This window comes from Gallinula chloropus (assembly GCF_964237585.1).
Source record: "Gallinula chloropus genome assembly, chromosome: 14".
Lineage (NCBI taxonomy): Eukaryota > Metazoa > Chordata > Aves > Gruiformes > Rallidae > Gallinula > Gallinula chloropus.
In genome coordinates, this window is record NC_140099.1 from 5,846,140 (window position 1) to 5,862,225 (window position 16,086).

The following is a 16,086-nucleotide window of genomic DNA, read 5'->3' on the forward strand; positions in this document are numbered from 1 at the left end:
CTGAGAATAACCAAAACATCTAAGGGAAACCAACTGAAATATTCCTGTAACTTGGAGCGGTGCACATCAGCAATACACACACCACTCCTGTTTTGCTCATGCTGTCGGTCCTTCTGAACCAAATGCTGCAAACCCATACAGAAATAATTATTCTGAGTTCTCCGGAGTGAGGCTATTCATGTGATTAAAGCAGCTCTGAACCAACTGATGGTGAATAAAACTGTTGGAACATAATGTTACGTACTGCAGTGCAGACCTCTAATTTTATATTTTGTAATCAAAATCAAAAAAGAAAAAAACCCAGTTGTCTCAGAAAACTTACTACTAAAATAAAAACAAATTTCTCTAGAGTTTTATTTACAATGCCAGAAGAATTGCATAAGCACGATTCCTGACTTTCATGAATGTAACCAGGGTGGTTATGCCCCAGAACTGAATAATAATTAAAAGCTAGATATTGGCAGCTTCAGGCTTGCTTTTCTGCAGCAGCCTAAGGGGTAAACTTTAGAAGCCAAACTTCACAACAGCCACTTCATTACAGAAAGGGCCTGCATCTGATTCCCAGAGAGACACTCAAAACTAACGCTCTGTGGTGATCCACAGATGACTAACATGAAGAGGACAAGCTTTCATGCTCCCAACTGTAAGGAATCCCAACACGAAATCACAAAATGTATGTGATTTTGGACATTGTCAACCATGTTTCTCACTCAGCCTCTACAGCAAATGTGTCTGACCTTCTCGATACCCTCATGTGACCTTATCAAAAATTGCTTGTGGCTCGGGGAGCTGAGAAGGAAGTTCTGGGACCAGTTTCCAAGCAAAAGGCAATGACTCCGTAGGCATCCCAGCTGTCTGATTCTGGATGGGGATGAACTGGGAACACAGCTGTATCCTGGGTCAGCCAGCTCCTATTTGCTTCAGCAGCTTCTGCTGGCTTTCTTCTACCCAGAGCTGAGGATTCAGGTTATCTGTCACCCTAACATAGAATCCCACAAGCATAGAATGGTTTGGTTTGGAACATCGAAACCTTCCTAGTCCTGTAGCACAGGACATGTATTTAACAGCTCACAAACCACAGGTTTGCCATAGTTTCTATTTCCTGTCTTTTTTTTCCCCTGTAACCATGAGTTTATAGAGAAATACGAGTCTATATTACAAAAAGTTCTTAAAAAATGAAAGCTGACAGTCGCAAGACAGTGTGCCTGTAGCTGCTGAGGCTTGTACTTGCAGTATCTTAGTAACTACAGGACTCACAAATATATATAGAGAAATATAAGAAAGTAATGAAGCTCTGCAATATATTAAGGAGCCCTCTGGAGTTTAGAAAGGCTCAGGACTCGGTGATTTTTGCTCATGAGCAATGGCATGTCAAAGAGCAGAGCGAGCCCGATCGGGCCTGGCTGAATGTAAAAGCACGTGCAGACAGGCACACAGACACACACAGAAACCCCTGCGGAAAACCTGCTGCCAAACTGTGCCTGAACAAACCCAGCAGCCCAGGCACTCTGCTGAACTCCAGAGAGAAGGGATGTTCCTGGGTATCCATCCCCAGCAAACAGCGGAGCTGCTGCCTGAAGGGATAGGCAAAGGTGGCAGAGGACCCCTTGACTCCCTGCACACCCCTACCCTTGCACCCAGGTGGAAGCAAGAGGGTGCGCTGGCTCTGAGAGCCGCCGTGGGCAGGAGAAGGGCAGTAGCGCCAGGCTCGCACGGGAAACATTCCCCACCGTGTCCCAAAGCAAACAGCAATAAAACAAACTGCTAATGAGGATGCAACCTGACCCTCTGCAGGGTACATGCCCAAGGAGTGTGTGCCTGCCTGTGTTTAAGGGGAAGGGAAGGACCCTGACGGAGGAAACTTCAAGCTCAAGGGGATTTTTATTATTTTTTTTAAACAACAACAAAACCAAAATTGCTTGGATATTTAGCTGGTAATAAAAATTACTCACAAAGTAACACAGAGCAAACACTGCTTTGAAGGAAAGAGAAGTCTGTTAAACAAAGAACTTTACCCTGCGGAAAGAATTCCTCTGTAACACTAATGTTAACATTTTGGGTTTTATAAGAAATCCCAGCGAATCTTCCACTCTTCATCTCCAGACAGGACACTTCTTTTTCCTCTTTGCCTGTTGACCTAGTCTGCTGCTCTTTCTTTTCATGTTGAAGTGAGTCCAGAGGCAGCCACAAAGAAGATCAGAGGGCTGGAGCACCTCTCCTGTGAAGAAAGGCTGAGAGCATTGGGCTTGTTCAGCCTGGTGAAGAGAAGGTTCCAGGGAGACCTTATAGTGGCCTTACAGTACCTGAAGGGGCTACAGGAAAGCTGGAGAGGAACTGGTTACAAGCACAGGGAGTGACAGGACAAAGGGAAATGGCCGTAAGCTGAAGGAGAGCACATTTAGATTAGTATGAAAAGAGCTTCTTCCCTGTGGGGGCAGTGAGGCCCTGGCACAGGCTGCCCAGAGAAGCTGTGGCTGCCCCTGGATCCCTGGCAGGGTTCTAGGCCAGGTTGGATGGGGCTTTGGGCAACCTAGGCTACTGGAAGGTGTCCCTACCCATGGCAGGGATGGGACTAGATGAGGTATCTTTCAACCCAGGTTGCTTTTCTTTATTAGGGTGTTTATCACACAGTAACACAAAACATTCTCTGACCCTCCTGCCCATCCACAATCAATGCAGACTTTCGTATTTTACAGCAGGAGATGAACAGCTCCAGGAAATTAAAGAACCCATGAAGAAACCACTCATGACAACCTTCACAACATTGTATCTGTTAGTTTAATTAGCAAGAAAACAACACATAACACAGAAGCCACTTCTAAGGAAGGTAAAAAAGTATATAATAGAGTGAAAGGCAACCTGTCACTCGGTCACCTTCCTGGTAGATATTCTATTAAGAGTGTAATGGTAAACCTGGATAGTGCTCTGCAGAGAAACTGTGATAGCCAAAAGTAATTCAGGGTATGAGAAGTTTTAGAACTGATGATCTAGGAAGAGTATCATAGAAACATAGATGATATGGAATAGTGCTAATAAAAATTTAAAAAATTCTCAAGCAGTTAAATGTGCACTTAAACATCGGAGTGCCCTCAGCACACAGCTTGGAATTACGAATGTCTATTTTCAGAAGTTTCTGGAGGAACACCACCATTAATACTTTTGCTTTAAAAAAGCAGACACACAGGGATGTCAAGTAACACACCACAGAGTAGTTCAGAGATCTGCAAGCTGATCGTTATCTGAGGTTATAAATCCATCCCGGGCAGTGCTCTGTCTGAGCAAACACGTCTGGCCTCTCAGTGTCCTTTGGAATCCAGTTACTCCAGCAGAAGTGGTGAGTGCATGGTGGGCCTATCTGTTCTGGTGGGACTTGACCTGTGAGCAGAGCTCTCCTGACCCCCGAGCTGAGCTGCTGAGTAGCATCTCTGCCCTGTAGCCTCTCATACTTCTTGCTGTGAAGGCAGTGTGTTTAGACCCTGTCTAAATCAGTCGCTGTGCCGGTCACCACAGGCAAGCTAAAAAAGGAGTGCAAGGGGACAGGTAAGCAGGAGCACATCATCTCAACCATCCAAAACTAAGTCATTCCCCCTCCTACTGCCCACTGGAGTAAGTGTGAGCTGAGCAGCATTTCCTTGCCAGGGGTGTTCCTGGAGTAGCCACTTGCTGCACCGGGCCTTCATGTGGAATCGTAACGAAATTCAGGTCCAGCTGCTCCACACTAGTCCCACTGTGCAGGACACATCCTTCCCCTTTCTTTTCTCCCTCAGATTTCACCTGTAAAATTGTAACCCTAAGGCTGCTCCTGAGCCTCAGCCTGTTAAACCCTTAGTTCAGCTAGCATATTCACAATGCACACTTTCCAGTAAAGAAGTCTGTAATTGTAACACCAGAGCGCCCTGAAATGTGTTCAGCTGCTCCAGGTACACTAGCAAGATCAGGTCTGCGACACATCACAACCCCAAAAGCTCCCCACCTAAGACTAGGAATGGAATAAGCAATCCATCACACGCTATGACACATTCCCCAAAACACACACACACTCAAAACCTTAAAGTGGTGTCAGAATGTTTAATGAAGAGGGCAATCTAACTGGCTGAACCGACCTGGGTACCCGGTAACTTTTAACATAAGCAAACAGAGATACTGTAAACTCACTCTGCACAGAAACTGTGTTTATACTTAAATTGGATTTGGAAGACTGAAATAATTTAGTAGAAAAATATAGCTTAAGTTCCCAGGAGCTCTGAATGACCTCAAGATCAGAAATATAAGGACATATTCAATGATGCAAACAGAGTTACATAAATATTTTCAACACCAGCTAATAAAATGCATTTAGTTGCCTATTTGTTATGATAGTTTTAGAAATAGACTTTTAAAAACACTCTGTTCAGTCCTACCAAACTTTGCCACTTGGGTTACCAGAACTGACAGTTAAGAGTTCTGCAATGTAAGTGCTGCCTCATTTACTTCTAAGTGAGCTTTGGAATTGCAGGATCCGTTCTTTTTAGCCATACTGCTATGATTCTTCATACCACAAGACAAGGTAATAAACTTTCTTAGTGATGCTGTGGAAGCAGAAGAGAAAAAAATGGATGCAAGAAATTTCAATTATTCTCAGGGCCATCAATATATCGACAAAATAATTCAAATTATATAGCGACTAAAATAGCTGTACACTGGAACACGTGCATGGAAAGTGAACACAAATCAGAGAGATTACTGACCAAGACAAATGGCAAGCTTTGTTGCTCATGATTCTAGAAAATCGTTACTAAGAACGTTAAAACACCAAGGGGAATGTAACACAATGTTGCATAACAATGATCGAACTCCTATGAAAATCAGGAAATTGTTAAATCTAAGAGTAATTTAAGAAAAAAAATAAATAAAAGGGGGGAAATTTTGCAATTTTATTGGTGAAAATAGCCAGAGGAGTCTAATGAAGCTCTATTTGTTCTTCTGCCACAGGCTGGGTGCATTGTCACGAGTTGAAGCTGACTCTGACAGAGAAAGCTGGAGAAGCACCGAGTGACACACTGCAGGTTACCAATGAATCTCTTTTTATTTGTACCTGCACCTTCCACACCACTCAAACAACTCCCATTTTGACATAAGACCACCACACAGGTTTAAGAGATCATACTTTTAATAGCAAGGTCCTCCCCCTGCAAAACCTAACCTACACCCAGGATGAGAACAACCTGTGGCGCAGTTCAGGACTCGGTTACATCCTGCCTTCGGAGGGGGGTCTGTGTTCAGTGTGGGCCTACCCCACAGATTCTGGTATAGTATGTGGCATAACGGATCCCCAGAGAACATTCAACAGCCACCTGAGAAAGCGGCTTCACGACCAGGTGTTTGTGCAGAGTCAGGGCCCTGGTGCGCAGCTGCCGCGACCCCTTTTTGGGGGTGAAACCCGGGATTTCGGCTCAAGTGGGGAAAGGGAGGAGGGAGAGCGCCGCAGCCCCGTCCTGCCACCGCTCCGCGGGCCCACCTGAGAGGGAGGGAGCTGCAGGGCGCGGTGCTGCGTTAAAACCGGCAGCCGCCGCGGGCTCTAAGCGCACCGGGGCCGCGCCCGGCCGCACTGGGCGCTGCCCGGCTCGGCCCTGCCCGCCGCACTCTGCTCGGCCGCCAGCGGCTGCGCACGCCTCTCCCTCCTCCTCCTCCTCTTCCTCCACCTCTTGGCGGCCGCTGTCCCCGGCAGGGATGGAGGCCATTGACGAGCTGGCGGTCAAACCCTGCACCTCCTCCCTCTACCTGCGGCCTTTCCGCCTCTGCTACCGGCAGGTGAGTGGCGCCGGCGGCTCGCCCCTTGGCATCCGCCCAGCCCCTGCCCTCACGCCCGGGCCGGGCCAGGCCGGGCCGGGCGGTTCCGTTCCGTCCCGGCCCCTTGCCGTTCCTTCCGCCGTGGCCGGCAGCAGGGCCTCTCCTGCCTCATCCTGGGGAAGCGGGAGACTGAAGGAGAAGGGCTGGCCGGCCCGCGGGCCTCCCTGGCGTCCTGTGCCCCCCCGGCCTCCGCCATTTTGGGACAGTGGCGGTGTCGCCGGAGGTGCGTGTGCCTCCGCCTCATGGCGCCCTTCCGCCCTGCTCCGCCCCGAACCGCCCCTCAGGCCGCGGCTCTGCCCCTACCCGCCCCGGCTCTCCCTGGCAGGCAGGAAGGTGGGGCTTTCGGTGGTCAGTGGCAACACCAGTGCCTGCGGAAGGCAGTGCCTTGGGGTGTGTCACCACCTCAAGCCTCTCCGTGGGTGTGTCAAGTCCCCGGTACTTCAGCGGGGTCCGGGGCTGTTTCCTTAACCCCTGTTCTTTCAGTCCACCTTTGAGCGTGCAGCCCCTTGGCATGGCAGGTTGTTACATGGACACGCTGCTGCTCTGCAAGGCCAACCTGGGCACTGGCATGTGGGAAGCAGGGAAGGAAATCCCTTTCCTTACCATGTTTCTGTCAACCTGAATCACCTTTCACAGCATCCTTGGGAACGGGTGCCTCCAGCAGTGGAGGAACACACAATGTGCAAAGAAAGTCACTTCTTGTTCCTTGAGCGCTTTCTGCAGTCAAGGTTGTGCATGAAACTGGTTGATTCCTTAGTCAACAACGCAATGTTGACTGGTCCAGGCTGTGCTTTTACTCAGGTAGAGGGATGGAATTTGGGCAGCCCAGCATGCTGGAGACCACATCTTCTCACTCTTAATTCCTCCTTTACTTTGCTTCTAAACACATCAGTTGAAAAGGCAGAAGAGGGATTATGGAGAAGGTGTGTTTAAGTCCAGCAGTGACATAAAATACAGAAAAGGAAAAGCAAGGGTTCAAACAGCTTGCATCAAAGCAGATGAAATTATGTTTTAATCAATTTGTAATATATTTTATAGGTGATTTTTCTAAAGAAAGCTCTCTTATTGTTTGAGATAAGTAAAACATTTTGATTTGGGAACAGCTGAAAGCTGAATTAGTTATTTCTTCTTAGGTACCAGAGGAAAACCTGAAGAATGTTCTCTCATGTTCTGGATTTTTGCTGGCTTAGTTTACAAATGACAAGTCTTACTTACTAATTTAATTTTCATTTCTGAGTCATGCTCTGTTTGCATGATTTAATTAAAATGTACAAAACAGTATTAGAAGATTACATTTAATTGAATTCAAGTGCCTTAAATGTGATGAGTGTTGTAAAGAAATAAGGATGTGTTTGCTGGGATTTGACAGTGACCACTACTACCACCAAAAGAAGTAGACTTGCCCTTTTGGCACATCTTCCTACTTCCCCTCTTTGCACAAGTGTTTGTGCAGCAGCATAGTGCCTGGATCAGAATCTGGTCCAGGTCAAACCTAATCTGGTCCAAAAAAAAGCTAGTTTTAGCCTAAACAAGGTTGGATTAAGTTCAAATGCTTATGCTGGCAGAGGGGAGATAGTAATGTGGTGGTCAGGAATGAATGTTTGGGGGCTGGTTGAGGGTAGAGATCATTTCTCTTCACCACAGCACTGTCTTAAAATGAAACTGGCTTAGATCCAGTGTACTGAAAGCATAAGTTGAACAAGTGCACAACTGTCTGCACCAGGCCTGGGAGACAGGCCTGAAGTTTATTAAAAACACACTTTGCCTGTAAAAAAAGACTTACTAACCCGAGAAAATACTAAATATTTTTAGTCATCTGACTAATTGTTTCAATGACATTTAGGCCTGCTGAAAACCCCATTAAATACCTAAACAGGTGCCTGAAACCTAAGAGAGTTAGGTGCTTGATATGCTTCAGAATTTTTTCAAATTCCACCACTCAATGAAAATAGAAAATTATTTCTGAAATCTAGCTCTTGATCTTAATGGTTTTATAATGAATAGATCTTCCCACACCAGAGGGTTGTGCTGCCATTCAGCAAGACTCAGGCTGGAGAGCTGGGCAGGGAGGAGTTTAATATCTAACAAGAGCAAGTAGAAGGTCTTGCGTCTGGGGAAGAACAACCCCGGGTACCAGTATAGGTTGGGGACTGGCCTGTTGGAGAGCAGCACAGGTGAGAGAGACCTGGGGGTCCTGATGGACAGCAGGATGACCATGAGCCAGCAATGTGCCTAGATGGCTAAGAAGGCCAATGGCATCCTGGGGTGTATTAGAAGAGGTGTGGTTAGTAGGTCAAAAGAGGTTCTTCTCCCCCTCTACTCTGCCCTCGTGAGACCACACCTGGAATATTGTGTCCAGTTCTGGGCCCCTCAGTTCAAGAAGGACAGAGAACTCCTTGAAAGAGCCCAGCACAGGCCACCAACATGATTAAGGGAGTGCAACACCTTCCTTGTGAGGAGAGGCTGAGGGAGCTGGGCCTGTTCAGCTTGGAGAAGAGGAAACTGAGGGGTGACCTTATTAATTTTACAAATATGCAGAGTCAGGAGGACGGAGCCAGGCTCTTCACAGTGATGGCCAGTGATAGGACAAGGGGTAACTGGTGCAAGCTGGAGCACAGGAAGTTCCATGTGAATATAAGGAGGAACTTCCTCACTGTGAAGGTGACGGAGCCCTGGGACAGACTGTCCAGAGAGGTTGTGGAGTCTTCTGGAGACATTCAAAACCTACCTGGATGGGTTCCTGTGCGATTTAGTCTTGGTGGTCCTGCTCTGGCAGGGGGGTTGGACTAAATGATCTTTTGAGGTCCATTCCAACTCCTAATGTTCTGTGATTCTGTGATTCCCCCATCCAGCATTTTTTATTGACTAGCTAGGAAAAATACCACCAACATCTCAGTTTCTAACTGGTGCTATATCTTAGACTAAACTTAGTTTCCCTCTTCTGCAAATTTGCTGAGTGTAACACAAATCTAAAAATTAAAAAAAAGTCTGAATAACAGAATAATCTAAATGAGGAAAATTGAAATAATGGCATTTGTTACACTGTGAAAACTGAAACTAGTTTGGATACTTTATGATATATGTAGCATCATACTGTAATTAGAAGGCTTGGGGCAGTCTCATAGGTACTTCTTGTGAAGCTATAACATGTCCCCTATAATTCATTGCAGTCTAAAGAAAATTCATTGATGCATATTTTCGTGTTTATATAATATTGATGAATGATAATTTGGGCTTTGAAGATTGAGATTTTGAAAATTATTTTCAGATACATTCCTAAATTAGGCATTGATATTTCAATATAACTCCTCTGTCCAAGGACATATTTAGAATGGGAAGACTTTTTTATTTTATTAGTTTGGGTTTTTTACCACTACTACTTTTCTGTAAAAACAGGAAACTGAAAGAATTTTTACAGACAGCCTGTGATTTTAAGATTATTTCTGAGCATTCGTGAACATGTCATTACAGCCTTGATTCTAAGACATTTCACCTAAAAACTGTGCTAGTTCTGTGGAGGTAATTTTAATCCCAGCTAAAGCAGTTAAATCTTCAGCAGTTAAATGTAAATTTAGATATAAGTGGTTTATATAAGAGTTTACCCTGCTAGTCTGATTTTATCCATTCAACCTGCACCCTGCTGAGTTGTAAACCACAATTGTTCTGGTAGGTTTATGGACCACCTGAAATCTGCAAGATACCAGAAAGGGATCTAAATCTAAAGAAAATGCTGAGTAAATATTGTTGTAAACCCACACAGATTACGTGTGTGAAGAAGATTGTGGTCACACCTGATCAAGAGTGAAGTCAAAGACTTGGATAGTCTCCTACCTGTGAGTCAGAGGAACTCTACAGTCAGTATTGTAGGCCCAAAGGCTGGATTAGTGTTTTGGTCAGCTGAGTATTTTTGCTGGGTATCTGGATGTTCAGATAGGGCGTGGTTGGCACATGGAGGAACAGAGTTGTATGTCCATAGAATCAGGTCAGGCAGTTACTATCATGTTGGAGAAAACTCTGTCTTTCTAGATTTATGCTTGAGTTCTAAATTTCCCTTGTTTATAAAAGCTTGAGTTGTCCTTTGGGTTGAGCCTATTATATTTGGCTACATTGAGAAATGCTCTTCCAAAAGACCATCAGAAAAATGTCAGTTTCTGGCTATTCAGATACAGTGAAGTCATGGAAGTTCCTGAAGATACAGCAATTTACAGTGGATCTGCTGTTCCAGTAGAGGATCATGAGGTATTTTCATATGATGCCTTTAATCCACTTGTTAAAGTTACTTGTTCTGGCTTTGTATAGTGCAAAGACAGAAATGGAAGTGCAGTTAAAGAGTCATGGAATTCAGAAAACTGTAGGCAGATTTGGTGAGGGCTAATGTGGAACAGATTAAAAACTATGTTCTTCAAAATAGGCATCTAACAGCTCCTCAAAGCGGACCTCACTTTCTGCCTGGGATTTTCACCTGTCCACCCTTTCCTCCAGGTGGGGCCCTCAGTCAAGTAAGTCATGTTGATTTGAGTGGCCCAAGGGTGAGAGATGGACAAGATACTTCACCTATCCTGGTGAATATCCTCTTTCATTTTGTCAGTAGGAACCCTGTTTATGTATTTTTGTTCTGCTTGGTACTGAAAGAGGAGAACTCATTTATCTCACATATAGGATAGCATCTGGATAGTTTTAATGTGTACTTGCCCCCAAAGTGCAAATTGATTCGTTGTTGAAAGTGGCTTTTTTTTTTTTTCCTGAACATATATCACCTCCTGAAGAATTGGCTTCTTTACCAGAAACTCCATGGTAAATCTCTTTTCACTTTTTCCTATTGAAGTTTTTCTGCTTTTCATAAATAATTTATTCAGGAGACGAGAGGGATGGCTAATGAGAGATTAACTCAATGCCCAAGGGCTAGGGCATTTCCCTGGGATGTGGTAGAGTCAGGCTGCAAGATCTTGCTTCAATTAATATTGCTTCCCACATCACAGGACACTGCTCTCACTGCTGGGAAACACATTTGTGTGTAAATCTCGAGCTCTCTTTTGTGTCTTAGCCAGGCACTGGCCTATGTATTAGACAAAAAAAAACCCCAAGTTTAAGAATTCTGCTGAGCCTGAGTCCCAAAGTAGACTCTGAGTAGTAACAATTGATCAGATTTGGTAGGACTTTGGGCAGCATTAAGTATCCAAATGAGAATTTGGATTCAACGTTGTCTTAATCAGCACCTGAGCAGGGATTTGGTGGTTCTGCATGTTAGGTTCGGACCCTAACACAGAGCTTCAACAGACAGCTCTGGTGAAGCTTGCTGCCAAAATTGAAGAAGTTACTGTGTGCAATTGTTTGTCCCCATGCTAGCAGTTATTGCCCTCTGAGAATGAGCAAAAGGGAAAGTTAGTTTTGCTCCAGCTCTTACTCTGCTGTTCCAGTTCTAACCCACCTCCATCAGCCCCTTAAGCTAAATTACTGAGCTTTGCATATTGCTTTTGGTGACCTCTGTGCTGCGGACAATATTCTTCAAGGGGAAGCAAAGCATCAGCTGGGGGAATAATATCCTGAGCTATTACAGAAACTTCTGCTCGGAGCTCACATATCAAAGTCTTTGCGGATCTAGCCCAGACTCCTATAGCTTTGTTTTTGAAAGTTGTTCTGGCAAGGGAGCTGTTGCCTCTGTTTCCTCACACTATATAAACATATATGTGCATTCTGCCCAGCAACTTTGAGAAGTTCACTGCTAGATGAATATCAACTGTCAGTATGTATGTAAGTTAGTTTATATTTTGAATCTGTGGAATGGTGAGTGTGCATCTGTTTCAATGATATGGGATAAACGTCAAAAACTCCATGCACTTTGACCGAACCATGCAGTCAGTAGCAGTAAATTGGAACTGTTTGCTCCTTTCTGATCTTCCTGTTCCTTCTGCACTTCAGGGTAGTCCAGTGCCTGAGCATCACATTTCCTCCATTGCCTTAATGTTTAGAATCATTCATTTTGAAGTTAAACGTGAAAAATTCTCCCTTCAGTTTCATTTTAACATGGCATTTTTGTTCAGTGTTAAGGGAATTCAATTATAATCTCTTTGAGTTTCGTAGTCATTCTAAAGGCATTTTGAAGACTATTGTAGATTTTTAACACATCATGAACTTTATAACAGGTAGAAAATGTTTTTTAGGAGTAGTGTGCAATTCATCAGTGAGGAAGGATTTTCTTATATCTAATCTTAGATTTGCTACCACTTTCTTTTGTGACCATAACCAACCATTCTGTTTCTGTGTCTTATAATTCATCTCTCTTGGAGATGTCATGAAGATTAACCCCTTGGTTCTATGTATGCATGCAGAGAGAAGTGAGGCCTGTATCACTGGTATCATAAAGTCTTTGAAGATGAATAAATCAAAGCCTTCCAGTGTCACAATAATACTAACAATCTGATTTTACATTCACAGTTTGGATTGTTGGTTTTTTTGGGGTTTTTTTATATTGTAATATGCCCAGCTGCCTGAAATATTCTCTGGAACTTCCGTCTGCTTTTCTATAAACATAAAACATTCTTTTCTGTTTTGACAGTTAAAAATGATGCTGTTGAGGGAGTAAACAGATTTTTAAGTTACCTGTTCAAACAAGTAAGTCTTCTGTTGAATCTTCAAAAGGCTTCACTGGTAGGAAATAGCTACCAAGTAATACATTTATTTGCAGTTCATTTTTTTCAAAGCAGTAGTGTAATAGAAGGAGATGCCATTTTTGCTGCAAAATTTGTCTCATTTTCTTCAGCTTGTCAAGTCTGTTATGTCAGTATATAGTATTAATCTTAAATGCAAACATAAGGCTTATAGCTCAGGAAGTCCCTGAGCTGCAAATTACAGGAGGCTGAGAGTTTTTTAACAATATATTCTTCCTCAGGCATCTTGGCTTCTGTCAGAGGCAGGATCCTGGATGAGACAGATTTTTGATCTGACGGTTGCTGCGTTAACCAGAAATTGTGGTTGAAGTGCAGTATCATTCTTTAAATATGGGTGAAAGAAAATAAATGTGAAGTTTTTGCAATGATGGCATTATGGAGTTAAAATCTGAGGGAGCATAATTTCCTTTGAGAGAAATGGTGTTCTTTGCAATTAGAGTACAGGTTTAAGAAAAGACATTAAGGAATCTAGGCGTATCTGCTTCTGGCCATGTACCTTGAATTCAACTCTGGAAATTCGTACAAGTTATTTTTGTATGAGATGGTTATGAATTACTAAAGGGGGAAATTAGAAGAATTAGTTAATGAGTAGTAGTCGAAAAAAAACACTAGTACTTTTTTCAGTGACTATTATGTTGTATTAGTCTTAATTCCTTTATCCAGCATGCTTTGACAAGTAAATTCAGGATTCTTTGAAGTAAATACATGAAAAGTAGTTGGCAGTAACAAAACTTCACATTTTTAGGTCAGTCATACCATGAGTTAAGAAACTTAGGGCAGCAAATGTCACTTATTGGAAAGAATGAGGCTCTCTGGAGTGTCTTTTGTATCATCCTTCCACAGAGCTGAAATGTGTCTACACATGTATAAATGAACAGTAAAATCTTACTTAATGTCATCAATAGCTGGACTGCTTGGGTAGCTGTTCAGTAGCTGTGAAGTTAAGACTGAGTACCAGGAGGAGGTATGTAAATTGTAGTTACCTTCACCTCTATTTTTCAAGTTCTGATACATGGCTCATTGAGGGCCACTGGACTACTTGCAGGTCATCCATGAGTGTCAGTGAGGAAAAGCGGATCAATCACCAGCAGGTTTTAATGTGCTGTCAAGGTCTGCAGCTTCACTGGAAGATGTTTCCAGGTCTGCAGACAAAGCAGTTGAAAACCATTGGCTTTGAGGATACCACTCCAGTAGCCTCATCTGCAAGGGCGTGTCTACACAGGACTTTCCTGATTAACTCCACGTCTCATTCTACAACAAAGAGTCTGGTTCTGTTTACGTTAAACCGTTTTCAAAGTAGGATTGCACTTTGAATTCATACCCTACCTTAATCCACGTTAACTTTCCAGTGCATGCCCTAAGGGAGCAGTAAACTAAACTGAATGACTCTGTCCACACAGGGGTTTAATGGAGTTTAAGTAGCAGAATTCAAGTTCATCAAGGTACTTACTTCAGATTCATTTTCTTGATGTCCTGGTATAGACAAGCCCCAAGAATGAAAGTGTTTTAGTTCTAAGTGAATGAACCATGTTAGAAAATCCATCACTGAGATTGTGTTATATTTTTTGTTTGTGAAATGCAGCTACTGTAGGCTATAAAGTAGGCTTCTTTGGCTTGTTTGGTACTGTCTCTTTTGTGATAATTGCAGTTACATCTGAGAAATAACGTAGTATTCGTGTTCTTCAACAACTAACTGCTTGGTTTGTTTTTCAGTTTGCATCACAATGTGTATGTTTGCTTAAATAGAAACTTTGCTTAAATAGAAAATTCTTTTTCCCCAGTCCCCATCTGAATCACAATGTCATCTATGACATTGTATGTATTTGGTATGTTTTAAAGCAGACAAACACTATGACAGTTTAAGTGTTTATAGCAAATCTGAATATTATGGAAATTAGACATTTTCTATAAATGGGAATATTCTTTAAAATGTCTGTTTTTGACGGTCTATATGGGATGAATCTATACTTTGCAGTATTCATGGAAATACAAGTGTGTTTTAGAGAATTTTGCCTCGACTGCTGCTACATTTAAAATACATTTGTATTTTCAGCTGTAACTCATAAAAGGTCAGCTCCTGTGCTTTGGACGCTACACAAGTCCATGTTGCATACATAAGCATGCTTTACACAGCAGGCATATAAAGTTAACTGCCCTTCTGACTTTCATTCAGATTAATTGTTCTTCATAATTTTTAACTAAGGCAAGTTAAAGAACTCAGTTTTTTGGTGGTGTCCTTCAGACATTGATTGAAATCTTGTTAATACAGTAACACTACAGTTTACTGAAGTTTAAACAAAGTAAAGCTCAGTTTTTCTTAGTGGTCAGCTCATGTCACACTAAAGCCCTGATCACTGATCAAAACAGCATTAATTATTTGTTTCACGTTGTGGTTGCTGTGTCAAAATCCTTTAAATACCTCTTGGAGCTGAGAGGGAATCTTACTGCCTGTGACAGAGCAGCTGGTCTGGACATGGGCTGATGCCCCAGTTGACAGGTTGTTGGATTAGAAAGAATATCAAAGGCAGTGAGTAAGATTAGGGATAAGTGAACATCTGACAGCAGTTTGCAGCAGGGGAGAACAGATGATAAACAATGGGAGTGGGGTGTGTGGGGGGGGTGAGAGGTGAGAAGGCCATGGGAAAAGTGTGGCGGCAATCACTAAAGCTCCAGGTTGCTGAGCCTCATGAATAGAACAGGAAATGGGATTTGCTGGGACAGATGTGCTGAGCAGTGATGAATACATTATAGGGAAATGAGGCTAAACTCCTAAAGGTGGGAGATGTTCTTTCTCTGAAAATAGAAAATTTGGGGGTGTGGGGGGAAAAGTTTACCCTCCTGGAGAAGTAAGCATTAATACTTGAAAAGTAATACAGAAAGAAGTAATGCTAATGGTAATTTTAATTAAATGGTTGTTCCTCAGTACCATTCATGATGAACTCCAGGTCATGTACTTCTAGCATAACAATCTTGCATATGCTGGTACATACACAGTATTGCAAGTATTCATTTTAAACCTAAAATTGCACAAATGGTAGAATAGCTTGAATGATGGAACAGCCTGGATGGAAGGTCTGGCTGGATAATGCTCAGAGGCATATTCTGTATCTGGCATGTATTATATAGCACTCACATAGCGTATGTTTGATCCTGCCCCTGGTAAGAGGGTTGTACTGAGTGATCTTGTGAGGTCCTTCCAGCCTTACATTTTTTCAATTCTGTAAAGTGATTGTATGCTTGTAGAAAATTATACATACATAGCCGTTCCTGTTCCTTAGGATATTGTTTCTGTACTTCTCAAACTTCTTTAGTTTATATTTCTGATGGATCCTTTTCCAATATTTATGATATAATTATCTCGGACAGCCAAGAGAAACTTTTTGAATGTTTGCTGGAAGGACTGGCTATCAGCTCACAGACTTAGAATTTATTCTGCCTCTTTTTTTCTTAAAGAAAATCTCATTTAAAAACCATCTCACATTAACATTATTAATAGTCTGTTACTTTAGTAGAAGGAGGAGGTGCAGAAAGTATGATTGTTGCCATTGCTCTAAGAAAGTATTGATAAGATGTGTTCTCAGACATCTAG

At 42.8% G+C, this 16,086-nt stretch overlaps 1 protein-coding gene across 1 annotated transcript in view; it reads left to right on the top strand.

The window, feature by feature from the left end:
* The first annotated feature begins 5,677 nt into the window (after positions 1–5,677).
* The window catches only part of NUDT14 (nudix hydrolase 14), a 59,176-nt gene continuing 48,767 nt past the window's right edge, over positions 5,678–16,086 (top strand). Inside the window, exon 1 of the mRNA XM_084270654.1 lies at positions 5,678–5,790. Within this exon, the coding sequence (XP_084126780.1) occupies positions 5,710–5,790 (81 nt within the window). The 5' untranslated portion in view covers positions 5,678–5,709. The remainder of the gene's footprint in view (positions 5,791–16,086) is intronic.